Source organism: Fulmarus glacialis, unplaced genomic scaffold, assembly GCF_000690835.1.
Source record: "Fulmarus glacialis isolate BGI_N327 unplaced genomic scaffold, ASM69083v1 scaffold11491, whole genome shotgun sequence".
NCBI classification, from domain to species: Eukaryota; Metazoa; Chordata; class Aves; order Procellariiformes; family Procellariidae; genus Fulmarus; species Fulmarus glacialis.
Window position 1 is genome coordinate 27,194 of NW_009190901.1, and position 18,674 is coordinate 45,867.

Below are 18,674 nucleotides of genomic sequence, written 5' to 3' on the forward strand. Positions count from 1 at the left end.
GCCTGTCATTTTGGTCATAACCTTAATCTGTTTTCTCACCTTGGGAGAAAATGTGTTAATATACTGTCTATTTCTACAGAATGAACTCATTGAAAAAGTTCCTGATGCAACAAATCTGCAATGTGTTTAGAAGAAAAAAAGGTTTTCTGAATCTTGGTTATTTTAACAGATAGCAAGCTGTGTTTAGGTACCACTTTTATAAGAACCATACCAAATTAAGTGATGGTAAGCAATTGTAACTGTACGTTGTGTAGTAATTTTTGAGCTGGATGAGTCGCAACTTCTCCTGATTTCTCATATCTCTGATTCCTCGTTATTTCTGAATGATTAAGCAAATCATTTATGCTAACTTCTGCTTTCATTTACATCTCTGTAAAGCCTGTGTAACTTTATTGATTCTGGAGTTGCTTTAGCTTTTATAGCAACTCTAAGGGGAGGGGTCATTTCTGCCAGTTTGCTGATCTGGAAAATAAATGGAACATCTTTTTTTTTTTAATGCCTTACAGGTAAATTGTATAGCTACCTAATTGCTCTTCATAAAGCACTTTAAAATTCTTCATATTATGTATCACCTTCTTTATAAAAATAAAATTATTTCTATTTCTGAGAAACTTCTTGCTGTGCAAATAGAGCTTATTTAAAGGATAAACTAATACAGACTTGTTTGATTTTTCTTACAGTTTATTTTTTGAGGAGAATTTGCTTGTTTTCTCATATTTCAGAAACAGGCTTTATGTTTTAGTTTGTATTTAATTTTTAAATTTACCTTGCATTTGCAGCTAGCTAAATTTGCATTTTTAACTTAAAAAGTAGCTTGCTTTTTTTTGAATTTTAGTTTGCAGATACCTGATATTTGGAAGAATCTTGTTCACTGTCTGGTACATATCGTAGATCCCTGAACTACTTCTTTTTCATCTTATTTGAAAACAGTGGTGTCCATTACATGTACTGGAATGTATTCCACTTCCTAGTATTTGTCTGAAGATGAATTTTTCGTCCTTGTCCTTCTTTTATATGTGTCGGTCATTGCTGCCCCTGCCATCTGAGACTTTCTTTGATGGTATAAATAGCCTTAAGAGCTGAAGTTACAGTTGAAGTGTTTGCCATCACTAAGTTGGCTGGATAACTAAATAGGCCAGGGTTGGTATCATTTGGCTTGAATGAAAAAAAAAAAAGATTTTTTTTTTTTTTTTCCCCTTTCATTTTTGGTGCCAGAGTTCTCTCTATTGTGGAACTCCTCATTTATGGCCTGCAAATCTGGGAAGAAATCCGTCTGGTTTCTTCATCTGTCTTGCCAGACACTGCGATCTAGTTATTAGAACAATAGATGATGAGAAGAAACTTTAAGGTTAAATTGTATTTTATGGTTACTAGAAGCTATGATGAATAAGAGTAAAAAGAATGTATATTTAACCAGTAGAAGAGATTAATGTTGTCTTGAAATAACTCCCCTTAATTTATCTGTAATATTTTAATAAATCTTTCCCATGCCATTAAACATTGGGATAGGAAAGATAACCTAAAGGGAAAGATTGTACTTACTAAGAAAACAGGTATGTCTTTGAAACATATGATAATTATAAAATCTAAAACATTTGGGGAAGACACTACGGCGTCTGTTGGTTCTATGTCATTTAGTGCAGTGGAGTTTTGATCTCTGGTTAGTGATCTTGAGCTCTGCTATGATATATTTAGGTATTCTTTATTATTTTTTAATGGAACATGAAAGATTCTTTTCCATGTCTCTCCTTCTTATCTTATTTATTAGAAATAATTTTGCACAAGGTATGTGGGTAGTATTAATATTAGGACTTACTTTTAATGGAAAAATCTTACTGATGCAAAAAGATCATAGTGTCTGCTGAAGAACAGTTCGCTTACTTAACTTCATTTATTTTGGCTGAAATGATGCAATTCAGTTCTACATGGAAGAGACTAAAATTGTCTCAGTTGCCTTTATATGTAACAGGACATTTTGATGAGAGGATGATTAATGTGTGTGAAGAAAAAGTGTATGTTGCTTAAATGTGCCAGATACCACACATGAATGTTACAATGTAATATATGTGTGTGTTATTACCTGAAAGCCAAAACTTTGTAGATTGGGGTCTCAGAATTCCCCCAAGTTGGCTTTGGCTGGGAAAGTGCCATTGTAGCTCAAAAAAGGGGAATCAATGTAACTGTGTCTTTTACTTGATACCCAAAATGTGTTCTGCCTCTGTGTTAATGAAGAGGAGTATTAGGCTTTTTTTGAAAAGCATATTGATAATTTTTATGGAAATACTAAATATTTGTCTTATACTAGTTACACTGTTTGTTTATACCTGTTATACTATTTATTTATTTCTACATTTATTATACCATTATACATTATACCTGTAGATAACACTATAGTTCAAGGCTTAAAAAAAAAAAGCGAGAGAAAGAAAAACCCATGGTATTCTTGAATCAATCTATACAGTGGGTGCCTTTGGGGGAAGTACAAGTTTTTTTGCATTCAAGGAGCAGCTGTACAAAATCATGCAAAAGAAATCCATGGAAAGTTACTAAATGTATAGAAACCATGGCTGGCTGATTAAGTCTCTGAGCTGCTGGTGGTTTGAGGTTCAAAGAGTATTTCAGGAGCAGCATCATACGTGCTTACCATGCTTCTATATGTTCCCCTGCTTCTGCTTTTTGCAATAGTTAGTCCCTCAGTCTTAGCCAGTACAACTGCTCTGAAGGGCAGTATTTGGTTGTGATGCTTCGGTTTTGCCACACGGGTTACTGCAATATAGTGGCAGCTTCTGTTAGCAGTTAAGACATGAAAATACTGGCTTTTGTTTACATGACAGCTCTGCCTGATCCAAACCAAGTGGCAAAATTCGTGTTAAATTTCATTGTTATATTTTCATGGGTGGCGTCTGTGTAGCACAGATCTTTAGGTGAGAAGATAAACAGTTGTAATGCCTTTTCTGTCCCTATCATTTTATAAGCGGTAGCTTGTCCTTCAGTGTGTCCTTGTTCGTTCTGCACTACAGTGACCCATAGGGTAGGGAATTTTTCCTCGGTAGGAAGTGGTTGGATTTGGTATTGCTGGCTCTGATGGGCAGTGTGCTTGTGACGGAGGACCGTAAGAGCTTCATTCGGGATGCACTGAAGGAACTTGCCTATCAGGTCATTGGCCAAGCACCTCTCATCTTTGAAACTCTTCTGGATCGTAACAAGAATGCTATTAGAGGAAAGATTGTGGATATCTTTCACCATCTCAGTTCACCATCAAATGGATTTTCCATTGCTTGGAATTGGTATTAGGCTCTGCACTGGCAAAGGCTAATGTAGTTGCAGAGTGAATTTATCTTAGTAACTAATCCTTGCCACCTCCCTGTGAGGTGATTTGCTAAGTATTTGACAGATGGGGAAGCACGGGAGGGAGAGATGGCTTCAGAGCTGGGATTAGAGCGCTGATGTCCCAGGCTTCTGGTCCTATGCTCTGCACAACCACGAGGCCAGCCTTTCCTGCCCATCTCCTGTTACTCTCCTGGGGCAAATTCCTATAGAACGTTATTAATAAAGACAACAGGGGAATAATCCTATTGTCCTAGTCAGGAGTGAAATTCATCTTTTATTTCTGCGGTATTGTATGCAATTTAGTGCTAACGGTCAGGAGACCTTAAATAACCACATCAAACAGCCGGTTCGGTGCCAGCCTTCCTTCTTATTTAGCTTCGTCTAAACTGACACCAAACTTTGAGACATTCCTCTCCTCCCACAGTGGAGAGCTGCTGGGATTTTTTTTTTATACCACACATGGTTTCCCTCCTACATTTTCCTCCCATGTCAGATATTCATACCCCCTTTAATAACCAGCAGGGGGATCATTACATTGAGCTACTGCCAAATGCATAATGACTGCTGCCTTTGCCTTACACAGTCACTGCACTACTGATACCCAATTCAGCATTGTAAAGTGCTTAGGGCTACCTTGGGGATGTGCTATATTAAACCCAACTATTCTAAATCCTATTTAATACAAAGAGATTGGTGGTGGGGGAGGGGGGGGAGGGAGATTTCGAATTGTTGTTAGTCACCTATTTTCAACAAGTAAAAATACCTGGTCATTTAGAGCCCAATTCTGTCACTCTTGGGTCATAAATAGTCCCACTGATTTTAGTAGGGGTGCATGAAGGCGAGCACTCTGCTTACCACTGGGGGAGGCAGAATCGGGTCCTATAGAAGCTGCAGCTGAGACGGTAAGCTTGCAAGGAGCTGATGGGGGTGAGTGCGCCCATTTCTGAATTCCACTTACAAATGTTTTACAGTGAAAACAGGAAAGCGGAAACATGCTTCACATCTGAACTAAAAATAAAGGTACTCTTAAACTTGTAAAAGACAACACTTTTATTTGAATGATATGACAGAGCTGCCACAGGAGTGTTACCTGCTATAAAGAAAGCTTAAGAATTATTACCTTTATTAGACCAGTGACACTGAGCTTTAGCCATACATTTCTAACTTCTGTCCCTCTACAGAGACAATTTTCTTTTCTTAAATAAACTGTCATGCTAGTGTTAATATATTGTTGGCTCCCTCATACTCTGAGAATACTGCTGATATAAAACATGTATATGTTAGATTGGTAATAGTATCTTTAGTGTAGCTGACTAGAACAAATGTGTTTCCCTCATGGCTGTGCTAATGTGATAAAGGAAAATTGGCTGTTCATCAGCTTTTGGCTGGGTAAAGACAGTAGAGATGGAACCACATTCTTTTTTATGCATTAATACCACTGAGAACTTTTCACTAGTTATATTTCATGTGCGGGCATGTTGTGCAAAGATGTTGTAAAACATGAGATAATGCTACAAATAACAAAGTAGAAAAGCCTGTATCTTTTATGATGATAACAGTCAAACACCAAATGACAGTAACAGGCTGTAAAAAATGTGATGCAGAAAAAAAATGCAATGTAACCACCATATACACATATACTTAGGCTCTTGCAAATAGGGCATCAGATGTTATAGAGGGCTTTGAATTAAAATTAAATAAAAAACTGTTGTATTTAGGTCATCGATGTGTCAACACAAAAGATAATTTAAAATGGAGAGATGTATTTTGAGTGGTGAAACTCATATGCAATAAGTTTTTGAACAAATCTCAAGGCTTAGTAATTATGATAATAGCCTTCAAATTTCCATCAGTGGAAGGGCAATAAATTTTCCTGTCTAAATTTGGGAAATATTGACTGAATCTGGAAATGGCAATAAAGCTCAGCATGCATCTGTATGTTTGAAAGTGCAGTTTAAGGAGAAAAATTCATCTGTATGATTTTGTGTGAAGCCTAAATAAAAAAAAAATCCAAACAAAAATCTCCATCTCATTTCATATTTTCTTTCTTAAAATACTGATAGAGTCATGTTGCCTGGGGCACTGATGCTGATCATCTGAGCTCAGATTTATAGATAATTGTGTCTGTTTATCTTGGTCTGAAATTTGAAAGACTTTATTGGTGGAATAGCATTGTGAGTGCTTATATTGTGGTTTTCAAACTGATGTTTTTTCAGGTTCTGGCTTTCCTCTTGGCAACAAATTATTCTGGCTTGTAAACCTTCTGTTTGTCCTCACATATATATTGTTCTTATGGAAGCAATTATTTGAGGTTTATTTTGTTTTGATTAGCATGGATATCAAGACAGGCTAAAGCACTCTAGTTTTATTTGGCCTCTGTGGACATGATTCACCAGGCATCCATATCTGCAAAATGGAAATAACACTCTGTAAATTGGCAACAACAAAACGATGTTTCAAAATTTGAAGGCTACCAAGCTCTCATGTGAAATAAGCCTTATGCAAGCTAAATATTGCTAAAAATCAAGTAATTTCAGTTTTGCAAATAAATCACTTTCTGAAATAAATAAGATTAAGTTTATTCCATAAACAATTCAACAGAGTTCAAAATTTTTGAGTAAGTTGAACTTAGTTTCTGTAATTAACTTACTTAATGGGAAGCTGACTATAGCCACGATGCCTCCAGTTTTCATTTCGTATGTGCCTGTAGTTTTTAAATGAGTATTGAATTTCATAAGATATAAGGCTGAAAGGCACTCCCATATTATTACACTTTTCTAATTTTATGTAACCTAAACATGAGGATTTTTAATGCAAAAAAGTACTTTGTAAAAGCTCAGCATCTTGTGACTTTGTGGAGCTGGGAGAATGCCATAAAGTATTTCTATGAACTTAGCTCAAATTTAAAATGAATTGGCAGGGAAGGGAACACTTGCAGAAAACAGTACCCCGGGGTGCTGGCTGAGTGCATATTCCTGGCTAAGGGTTCCCTTGATGTAAGGGAATTACCCACTGGGTGTAAAGCAGATGTAGCCGGTTCCTATACCGTTCCCTTCAGCCCTTGTAGAAAGAAACATGCTGGGGTTCGGGAGGCACTTTGGAGGGGTGTTACAGGCCTGCCTGAAACGTGCTGCATCTGGTTATCCTGGGTATGGTAGATAGCCCCGCGGGGCCTGTATGAGCTGATGTGTATGAGAAGAGTCTGACAGCTGTAACATGTGCCCATGGCCTGAAGTGGTGAAGTAGCTGTAACCAGCCTCGTACCTTGTGAAACAGACCCTTCTTCTCTTCCTCTCTTCCCCCTCCCCACCAGATCACTGTACCATAGATTCTTCTTTGATTTAACCACTGTAGAAATGTTATACTCTGTGCACCTGAGTGATGATCTTATTAACTGGACTGCTAATGGATGGACGGAAAAGAGGTATCTACTTTCAATAGGCACCAAAAATAAAGACACGCAGCAAGCAGGTCGAAGTAATGTTAACGGTTAATCAGTGGTAGACGCAACATATCGGTGATTGCATAATGAAGCATGTGTTTGCATTGATTCTATAGGTGCATCACAGCAGAATTAGTTTCTTCTTCAATGGCTGGGAAGATGACAACACACCTTTTGATTCAAGGATTCTTGTGGGAACAGTTGCAGATAGTGATGCTGATGGTACACTGAAAATTGGACAAAGTTTCACAGGTAAATCTTGTAGTATTTTAGTGGAATGACCTGGAATATTGAAATAAGATGCACACAATGTGGTTAAAAAAACTTGTGTGAGTCATTTTAAGTTATCTGTATGCTGAGAAGTAATACCTTCCTGCAGGAGAAAATTCCTATTGTACAATTAGCTTTCTCGAAAGATTGGCTGAAAGATAGAAGTTTGGTAGGTGATCCTGTAGGTTCATAATTTATTCTATGTGTTACTGCATATAGGTAGGTTTTCCTGCATTCTCCATAACGTAGGTCTGTAAAGTGACACATTCCATTAATTTACGATCATAGTTTTTCTGTGTAAATATATGAAACTATTTCAGAATGGGATTGTGCATGGCCACTAGACTACACTCCTCTCCAGAGTCAGGAATAGAGCTGAAGATTTCTGGCTGTTCATGTTCTTCAGTTCTATCAATACTCATGTAAACCACTAGCAGAACGAGAACCCCTCAGCCCCTCGTAATGCCTGATAGTGTTATTCTTCATCTACATCTAGAATTTTATATGTACTACAGCATGATGTGATTGTTGCAGAACAGCTGGGGGATGTTTTGTTGCTCTCCACAAATTCTTGGCTCTGCAGATGTAAGAACACTGACTATTGCTTTTCAGGAACATGCAGAATTTGAAGCTACCTCCTAAATATAACTATGTCACTTAAACAACTTTATTGTGCTCTTGAGCAAGAAAGTCATTCTGTGCCCCGTTTCTTAAAGCTTGTATTTGGAAATGTGTTTTGTTGTGATTTTGATTCTGAATACTGGATAACTAGTAAATGTATAAAAGAAAGGAATATTTTTAAATGCTTTTTATCTTTATTGTATAAATTGATAGGTACAGTTGTACCTACTGTATCTCTTCTCTAATTAGAGGTGGCACATGGACTGGCTCATTACTTCTGTCTAATGAGCCGATCCTTGTGCCACCTCTCTAATCAGAAAAGAGATAGGTACAAAATGTTCTTATAAAGTTATTATAAATCATTCTTTTTTACCAAAAAAATTAAGTCACTGCCCTCTATAGTTTTGTCCAGGTCCAAGATGGTTTTATTCAGGAGGGGTAATTGTGCAAGAGAGATCTCCGAGTACTGAACTAAAGGTGCTATCATGCAGTGCAAAGCTGCCTTCTGCTCAATAGATTACTTATTTATAGTATATTTTCTTAGGTTTAGAGCAATTTGTTGGAAGAATGCAAGATTTTCGGTTTTACCCAGTGGCACTTACAAACAGGTAAAGAACCTTTTTTTTTGTTTTTTAAAAAAAAAGTGTGGTAAGAAGAAAGAACAGATAACAATATGCTTATTTCCCAAAGTATAGTGCTTTTCTGATGTCTCCTTTAGATGATTGCTTATGATCATGTAGTTTACTGAACCTCATTTCAAAGATGACTTTTAATCTAAGAAATCTTTAATTAAAATAAATTCAACAACTTAATGTGTTTTGCTTTTGAACTGTTGCTTAAATATAGCTAGTTTATGTAGTAGTATATGTAGTATATATGTAGTGAAACTCAATACTCAAAAATGAACGTGTGCTTTCCTTGTTATTGTTGTCCCTGTTACAACCTGACTTAGTAAGCGTTCTTGCAGAGAGTAGATCCAGTTGCTAGATTTCAATGCTTATAAACTATTAAGATGTTATCAACTCATTATAATTCTGACATAATAGTGTGTGCTGGTAAGCTTAGTCCTGCTGGATGAGACTTGCCAAGCTTTCCCAGATCTCCATGTAAACTGTGGGGCGAGGAGGGGAGCATAGCGGGCCAATCCAGTTTAGACCACTTTAATGCTAGTGATCCAAGTGAAGAGGACAGGCACTCCAACTGGTCAACATCCGGGCTTCGTGGCTGTGAGCTTGGCTCCTGGGCTTAGCAGCTCCTTTCCTCTGGTTTCAGCTTCCCCATGGAATCAGATGTCCATGTTGGGTATTCTTGATGCTTGCCCTACTCTCCCCGCCCCCCCCCGCCCCAAGGTGCTATTGTCTTAACTGTTCATTGTCACCATAAGCTGCCAATGACTTTGCTAGCTCAGCCCACATAGCCCTGGGCAATTGCTTTGACTTCCTCCATCCCTGAGGCCAAATTACGGTTGCCACTGCAATTTCTGTTGCCCTCCAGCCTCCCTTCCTAGCGCATTATAAAGAAATGTTACCTTTGTTATCCAGCTCATGCTGGATTAATCTAGTCAATTCAAGCTGGCCAGAAGTAGTCAGGTCCTATTTGTCTGGGTGGTGCTTGTAGGTAGGCTACACGCAATGACACTTGTGACTGCAGACCTTAAGGCTACTTAATGATAGTCTTTCAATAAGAGGTAGAGCAGTTTCCTAGGACCTCAGCTGTCTGCAGGACATTACGATGAACTGAGCTCCTATGAATTTGAAGTATTAATATGAATCTGAATTCCAAGTTATATAAAAATCCTGTTGGTTGTATCCTTTCAAAGCAATGCTTGTCAAATCCTTTGAACTACAGTTTAAGTCAGTGAAATGAATAAAGTTTAAAAATTGAAAGATAAGGTATTTTACGAGGTGTTGCGGCCTACTGATGTCTTTGTAGATGTAGTTTTATATCCACAAATGACTTGGTCCAAAATGTTTGTCTGGGATAAACTGCAAAGGAAAGTCTTGTCTGCATATCAATTAATTTAAGTCTATGGCTATCTAAAAGGTCCTGTAACTTTGGGTTCTGTGGAATTTGTAGTGGCAACTAGCAAATATTTATTTGCTTAATAAGTATACAAATATTATGTTCTTACTGATAAAGTATCTTCTAGGCTCACAAAATCCTTTTACACCAGAGATGAGCAGATAAAGGTTTAGGTAACCTGCCCGTGTTGGTCATATATCTATCTGCTTGCCTACCTACCTACCTATGTATCTATTTCAGTTGCTGATGTCAGAGGGAACTAAAGTGACTCAATGGCTTTGACATGGGCTGTAAAAAGCAACTAGAGTGATCACAGACTGGGGCAGCTAAAAAAGTGGGAATTTGTATTAAAGTTAGTTAAAAGTGAAAATATTTCTATCGAGGTTTTCTAAGGTGCAATGTGATATTGCTCAAGCTGGTCTTTTTGGAGGATTTGAATGCAAATATTCAACTCATCTGTAGTTACAGGCAATATGCCACTGCTATGGTACGCTTAAGAACAGTGTCCAGATCACTGATTGGAGTTGGATATGATGCCGTAATAAAATGTTAAGAGTTCTTCTCCTTGCATCTAGGGCTGGATTCATCCTACCTAGCTTTAGACACCCCAACAAGGAGCTCATTTCCGTTGGCTCCGTATATGTCTGTGGAGCAATGAAGGCAACTCCAGAATGCTTCTTCACAGACACCTTCTGAAGGTGCCTGCTGCTTACCATTGATTATGTAGGGACCCTGGGTGGCCTGATTCCTAGCTGATTGCCCCATTTCTGTGAGATGAAACCAGGCCTTTAGGGCTTCTACTATAATCTAAGCTGAATTTTGTTTAATCTGTCAGCCTAGAGGCACAAAGTGGCACTTGTCCTTTTTTATCATGTATGTAATTACATTTTTATATGCTGTGACAGAGATATTTTGGAAGTATTCTCTGGAAAATTTCCTCATCTGCATACCCAGTCTGAGTGCCGCTGTCCTGGAAGTCATCCCCGGGTACATCCGTTGATACAGAGGTACTGCATCCCTAATGGTGCAGATGATACCACTAACGACAGAGTGCTGAGGTTGGATGCAGAAGCTCATCCTCTGTATTACATCAATGATGATGATATTGGGACCACCTGGATTTCATCTGTGTTTGCTAATACTGCAGGTCTGGATCGTGGTGTTTCTATCACCATAGATTTACAAAATGGACAGTATCAGGTAATGAGAAGATTACATTTGCTATATAAATCAAAACTAGGAGAAAATTTTTGTAGACATTTCGTTACAATTTTGAGAAAATTCAAACCTTTATGCTTTAAGACGTTATAGGGGACCAGGCAGAATACTTCCTTTATCAGCATGAAACAATGCAAGAGGCAACAGAATGCATTATGGTTCTTGTAATTCTCTTTTGATGTGCCTTGGCCATTGTAACAAGCAGTACTCTAGAACAGGTATACCAGAGTAGATATCCTGTGTGAAGACACCAATATTTATAAATTGGTTGCTCCCTTTTAACTCCACTTCTGTAAATTTCAACTTCAATTTTAATTTCTATTAAAACTTGAGGTGCTTGTTTTATACCTTCTGGTAGAAAGCTGACTGCAATCAAATGGAATTTAACATGTCTGCGGGATGCTGACATACCAGAGGGGATTTCAGTTTTGTACATGTTCTGGAGATGGTAGTTTAGCCTCCTGAGGAATGTGGAAGGAGAATACGATAAGCAGGCAAGGTTACTGAAGAGGCCAAATTGCACCTAACACTTCACTATGCTGTGAAGAGTGTTAGGATTTCTTGGAAGGAGGGACATATCAGTAGTGGGGCTACATTCACAATAGGAGCTCCACCAAATTTCTGTGTATTCTTGCTAACTTACCTTTTTTGCTTTTTTGTCATTAATGCAGAGAAGGGGAAGAATGTGACGACAGGTTTTGGCTGCATAAGTAAGAATTAGTCCTTTAGTTAAAAGTAAAGTTCTAAGACTTGGCTTATTTGACACATACACATTTCTGCATAAGCGGTATGCTGGTTGAAGTGCTCTTTAATGCAACACAGGGTATTTGATGAGATTCCAAGCTAAAAATAGGGAGATTCCTTAAAAAAAAAAAAAAAAAATTACGTGTTATCAGACAACTCATCAAATATTTGGCAACATAAAGCTATGCCCTTCATTTTTGCCAAAATTATATTACTGTAACAGATCATGGACTTGACTTTGTAGTGCATTTTCAAATAGTCTTCAAGAAAAAGTGGAGTTTGATGCAACGGTTCAGTTTTTGTGTAATAATGTCTGAGAGATCAAAGAGCTTGTTTAACAAAAAAGGTTATCTTTGTTTTTGATTGGGAATATCTGGACTGAAATACTGGTTCTTTTCTATCTGTGAGTGGTAAAGCAGACTATATTGTCACATTGGAAAAAAAAAGTTTATATTCTCATTGTGTTACAACTTTACAACTTAGCCATCAATACAAGTTTATAAATTTGTTATCTTCTTGTAGGTATTCTATATTATACTGCAGTTCTTTAGCCCACACCCTGAAGCAATAAGAATTGAAAGGAAAAAAAGAGACGAACTAAACTGGGAAGACTGGCAGTATTTTGCTAAAAATTGCAGTATTTTTGGAATGGATAACAATGGATCGCTGGAAAAACCAGACTCTGTCAACTGTCTCCAGCTTCCTAGGTACGAGTGGGTATTATCTGCATAATACAGATGCTTTGAACAGGTAACATCCTGACAGAATTCATTTCTATGTCCCATTGAGACAGAATCTTTTAATTTGGTATACTCATTTATTATGGGCTGCTGAGTATATAAAAGATCCCAAATCTGACCTTTCGACTGAAGATTGCCAAAAGGTCATCTGTCATTTTTATCAGATTTCAGACATTGAGGAATGTGATACAGTTGATTCCTCTGTTATTTTTGAGCTAGACTTTTGAAATTTTACATGCTTGTGTTTTGGGGGACTATTGTCAGTAGAATTACAGAACATTGAGATGAAGAGTGGAGGAAGGAACTGATATAACAGATTGTTTTAAACCATCTAGTGAATGTGAAAGTATTCCTTATGACCTCTGAGAGTGCAACTTGTTCTGAAGCTTAGAAAAGAGGCCAAACTTAAGTACAAAAGCCAATCATTCAGCCTTACTACTAATCATGCAGAACATGTAAGAAATGGGTTAAAAATCTTGAAGCTTTCTAATCTTTCTTTCTTTCTTTCTAAGCAAGAACCAAAATAAAACTGGGGTGGGGGCAAGAAGGATCATTACCTTTTAGAAACATGTTGCAAGCCTTTATACTAGACAGTTACCACGTGCAAATTTAAAAATACATAATACATACAATACACGTCATAAATATAGCATCTAACATATATTATGTATATGTTAGCTTCTCTAGGAGAATGCTGTGGGAGATAGTGTCGAAGGCTTTGCTGAAGTCCAGGTAGACCACATCCACAGCCTTTCCCTCATCCACCAGGCGGGTCACCTGGTCATAGAAGGAGATCAGGTTGGTCAAGCAGGACCTGCCTTCCATGAACCCGTGCTATATATATGTATATTTTTGAATCTATACCACTACTTATGTTCAAATGCACCATCTCTTGCTTGATTTCAGATGCCAGTCAGTATTAGGCTTGTTTAGTACTTGGTTGGAAATCAGTCAGAAAATACAGTACCATGTGCTGTAGGCATTTTGCTTTTTTTGTTGTTTCACTTTTGCTACCTTCCTAAGACTTTTCAAGCGTCAGCATCTTTGCCTGTTCTCCAGGAGTTCAGTATTCTGAGGAGAGGAGCATAAGGTCATCTCAGTTACACCAGTTTTCAGCAAAGGACTTTGAGCTTTACTGCTGATCCTTGGAGCAGAGGGTAGAGGAGAAGGGAAATTTCTTAAGTAAGCCAAACATTTTTGGATAAATAACCCAAATGAGATGTAATGCCCTTTTCAACCCAGAAATATGTATTTGTATATGTATTCTTTTCTAAAAAGAACTGAGGAGTTGAGTATGAACTGTTTCCATAAATGTTTTGTAAGTAGCACTGTTCTTCCTCTTCGATTACGACGTAAATGGTGATAGGAAGTGATACGAATGAATGATTTTGGGTACAGCTGATGTACAGAAAGCTTTGTTTAAAAGATAAGAAATATACCCTGTAATGGTGAGTATTCTGCTTACTCAGAGAGAAGTTACTGTTGGAACAATGCTTCAAATTTGTGTCAGCAGTGTAGCAGAGCTCGCTGCTGAGACTTTTATAGGAGGGGAGGGTGATTTTATTGTAAAACAAACCTGGTTTCTCTCTTTCTCTCTCTCTCTCTCTCTCTCTCTCTCTCTCTCATACCCACATACTTGTAAGTGCCATGATGCATCCAAATTGTCTGTCCAGGATTTAGACACCAGTGTGCTTGTATCCTGGTGGCCTAGCCAAGACTCCTGGGGTTGACATGGAAGGCAAGTGACCTTGGGTTTGAAATCCTTACCATGGCTTGAGGGTTCTTGGTTTGGTCACCACATGCTAGTACTGAGTGGACTGCTTTGTGTCCTTTAGGAGATGAAAGTGATTCAGGTTTTTGTTTCTCCATCTTGTACCACCTCTGTAAGTTAGGAGTTACTCACTGTCCTTTATCCCCCTCATCCGAGGCTTGAGTCTTTGCTTAGTCTGAATATTGGCTGACCCTCGTTTTAGGATCTCCTTTGTTTTCCTGGTTTCCTGAGAAGCTGCGTGTAGATGCCTTAAGATCTTGATGACCTGCTTATCTAGGCACCATCAGCCTTACAGTCCTTCTGCTGTTCCTTCTGGTGCTTCCATACCAAGGTGGTGGTATTCGTCTGCCATTTGTACCCATCTTAACATTTCCATTACAGCTCTGTATGTCATGGAAGAAAAATACTTTATTTAACTTTCTGCGGAGGGGGAGAGGACAATGTCCCCCAGAGAAACATATGGATATATTCTACTGAGATTTTGCTGAAGCACTGACCTGGATAGGGGCACAGTAAACTCAAAGATCCTTCATGAAGACAGAGGAGTATGACTCAGCAGACCTAGTCTAACTACGAATCTCATCTTTCAAAAGCTCAGAGATATTTTGAGTGATGAGAAGTGATGAGAATTACATTTTTTGCATGTTGTATGTCAGGTGCCAGGTGATACCGTGGGATACCTATTTTTAATGAGCCCATGTAGGTGTGCAGATAAGCAGGCATTCTTACCTCTTGTGGAGGCAAGTTCTACTCATAGCTAAACTCCGCCTAGTAAATATACCAACACAAGATATGATTCATACCAAATTGTGCAAACATGCAGTTTATATATACTTGTTTACTCAGCCTTTGCTTGAATTCTCAGGACTATCCTTCCCCTCCTTGGGCTTACATACACAGTTTTACTCTCAATGCTGCTGCATTCCATTAAATTCTCTTGCACTTCGCTCACTGGAAGGTGGCATGTGTTTCTAACTCTGCTCACTCATTGAATGAGATGATACAGTCCAGTGACTCTGGAATTCAAAATATAATTGTTTCTGTATGGTTTTTACATGTGTTTAGCAGGTATATAATTAACAATATGGGCATGTTAGTTATCATGTTAGTCATCTGAATGATTTCCTTATGTAGTTCAAGCATAATTCATGTTTCCCAAAGACATTGTGTTAAACTTTTTGAAAACTTAGTGCAGATGACACAGCGTCAGTCACACTTTATTCACATTTTGAAGTTGCCCTTTAGAGGCTTTGCTTTTAATTGGAAACCTAGGGTCTGGAGAAGAGCATGGTAGTTTGGGGAAGACCAGACACATAGAGGACATTTCTTTTCCCCTGCTTGAATTCTAGTGATTTGGAATCCACTGACTTAAGAATTTTCCCCAGAAACCACAAAAAACCTATGTACAGTTAAGTGGAGACCCTCTCTGAGGAAAAGGATATTAGGAGATAGCATCTGTAAAATATTTTGATTTTTCATTTGTCATCTTCTCTGTTTAAACAGCTTTACACCATATTCCCGTGGTAATCTAACTTTCAGTGTTCTTACCCCGGAACCAAATCACCGGCCTGGTTACAATGATTTTTACAATACTCCATCTCTCCAAGAATTTGTAAAAGCTACACAAGTGAGGATTCATCTCCGTGGCCAGTATCATACTAATAAGCCTTGGGTAAATTTTAGGCACAGATACTACGGAGTTAATGAAGTTACCATCAGCGGAAGGTAGGTCTTATAGAACTCTTCCCCCACCCATCACTGCCTCCAACTATTGTAGCTGTGCAAGGTATATAATGACCTGCCTAAAATTTAATGAAGTTGTACTGCTTTTACCTTTATGAATGAGAAGGGAATTTGGTCTGAAGCAGTGCATCAAGTTTGAAATGATTGACGTACTGTTTTTTTAAAACATTTGCTCACATGTTATTTTAAAATTAATTATACTTATTACACAAATCTGTCAAAAGTAGTCCTTTCCTTGGAATTACCAATGCCTCTAAGCAAAGGCTTATGATTGAAACCATGGCTTGTGCTTTACTTCAGTAACTTTTCCAAGTTTCATTATAGATTCCCAGACATGGCAATTTCAACAGTCTTAATGCAGAGCTCATTCTTTGTTTTAGCTGTAGTTTTCCTTTTAAAACTGGGCAGCTGTCAGTAAAAGTGGTACATTATCTGTGACTGACAACTTTATTGTATATGATAAGTGTGCTGTCTTATGAAAGGATTAATTATGCCCTGTAAATAATATGCAAATTTGGCAATGAAATAGTTTCTAAGAAGCATATGGTGCAGATTTTTGTTAATAAGTATTACTTCTGAAATTATTTTGGTAGTTCTCATTTTGAGAGAAAGCACCCCATTAGAGGTCACGTTTGCCTTAAAATTTTCTACACTACTAATATGTTTTGATTATTGGTTTAGATGTGTTATGATAATGCTTTTACTAAAACAGCTACAACCTTGGTGACTATGTAACAGTAAAATAATTTCAGCTGTAGTTTGCAAAGCTATGCCATGCCTTCAGAAGAGCAGCCTTTCAGGTAGAGTGGGATGGTCTATTAACTAATACTCTATAAAGATTTTATTTTAGTAAGAAATGGTCATTTTAACTCAGATCAAAAGGGGTTAAACTAGAAAATTATGCTTGATACAGTTAAGATTTCTTGAAAAACTATAGCCACACTATAAGGCTTAGTATTGATGAACAATTGCCATTTCTTTAATAAAGTTTTACATATTAATATTATATACTGAAATATCGTTTTCATTATATATTATATAAACTAACAGTAGCTCTACTACATTCTGGTTTTTATTTTCTTGGAAAGCAATTGTTGATACTTAAAAATATGTGGAGTGAAGTAGTCTTTTGTAGGTTCCTGCACTTAAGAACATTTCTCTTTGGTGGTGCTTATTTGTTCCTTATAAAGAACCAGACTATGTAATACACAAAATTGTCTTCATGACCATGTTATATATTGTTGGACAGATGTGCTTCTATGTTTTAATTTTTTCTTCATTACCTATTGTTCTTTCAGGTGTAATTGTCATGGCCATGCTGATAATTGCGATGCAGCTATGGAACCGTATAGGTGCCTGTGCGTCAAGGAAAGCTATACAGAAGGAAATAATGTTAGTATGTCCTTTGTCTAACTACGTCACCTATGAACAGCCTCAAAGTTGGGGAAAGAATGTGTGTGTTACTGTTGTCTTAGCTTTTATAGGGAAACTTACCATAGCAGGATTTGTATTAAATAAGGACACAATAAACTTCTCCCTCCCTCCCCTCTCCTTCCCCTGCCAAATGCCATTCTACCACAGACCATTAGGAGTGCTGTGTTCAGGGATTTGAATTCTTGTCAGAGGATTATGCCACTTTCAAACATTAGATGCAAACCTGAATTTAGACTGTCAGCATTTGATAAAGATTATGGCTCTACCTCCTGTAGCAACTAGCAAATGATCTGTAGAGTGAAACGGTAATGAAGACCCAATGTTCACAGCAGGTGTGCTTCAGGGATATTTTTTTTTTTTTGTTACTCTGCAGTAGTTTTAGTCTGGTCCTATGGACTCCAGACCCATTCAGTAGATGGAGCACAGTAGATACAATCCTGGAGTTCAGCTTCCAATTTAGTTTCATTTGAAAGGGAACAGTTCAAATGGTCCAAGACAGCTCTATGATGCAAACCAAGCACAGTAAATGCAGAAAATTTGGAGATTTGCTTCAAAACCGCATGCCTAATCCAAGGTAAAGCACTAGATTTACCTTTTGATACTTGGAACATATGTAGGTATTGGGACATCTAGATTGCAGTCTCTGACTTCAGCTAAGAAAGAGATCTTTTAATGCAGTTGTTTTACAAAATATGTCTAACATAGGAAGACTTAAAACCTTTTGGACTTGATTTTAAATGTCTCTGGCATAGTTGAGCACAGGTAAGAAAATACTGAGACATGTACATATTTATTTGGAAGTTATTTTCTTGGGGGTCTTATTCATTATTTTGATCTAACCAGTGATTTGGGTAGTGGCTTTTTAAAACATTGAAAATTGAGCTTTGAAGTTATTCATTTAAGGACAGCCTGGAAATGTCAATTTCCCATACCTTTCAGAGTCATGTATGACATTTGGTTATCTTTAAAATAATCTGTAGTAGCAACGTGATTGTTCTAATAAAAGAACAAACTTAATATTACTTTTTACTGCTCTGTGTTTTCAGATAGTCGATATTAAGGTTAAGTTTCTTGGAATTAATTAAAAGGCCATATTAAAAAATCTAGATACAATCTAGAAAATACATTCTTATCATTGCTTTGCTCTGCTCTTAATAATAGCATTTCTCAATAAAGAGGGATTTTGTGAAGTGTAGTGTATAGTTACCAAGTTGCAAAATTACAATTTTCCTACTAGTTTTATAATTCTTAGCCATGGGAGAACCAAAATGGGGATGTTTGGTATAAGATTGATGGGCTGAGGCCAATTATATGATGTTCAACAAGGCCAAGTGCCGGG

The 18,674-nt window shown here is 37.5% G+C and overlaps 1 protein-coding gene across 1 annotated transcript in view; it reads left to right on the forward strand.

Moving 5' to 3' along the window:
- LOC104083107 (usherin-like) overlaps positions 1 to 17,297 on the forward strand; it is a gene marked incomplete at its 3' end in the record, with an annotated part of 43,859 nt that extends 26,562 nt beyond the window's left edge. The window contains exons 3-8 of the mRNA XM_009586480.1: positions 6,889 to 7,024; positions 8,208 to 8,271; positions 10,591 to 10,885; positions 12,170 to 12,354; positions 15,662 to 15,883; positions 17,200 to 17,297. Coding sequence (XP_009584775.1) covers positions 6,889 to 7,024; positions 8,208 to 8,271; positions 10,591 to 10,885; positions 12,170 to 12,354; positions 15,662 to 15,883; positions 17,200 to 17,297 — 1,000 coding nt within the window. The remainder of the gene's footprint in view (positions 1 to 6,888; positions 7,025 to 8,207; positions 8,272 to 10,590; positions 10,886 to 12,169; positions 12,355 to 15,661; positions 15,884 to 17,199) is intronic.
- Positions 17,298 to 18,674: the final 1,377 nt, after the last annotated feature.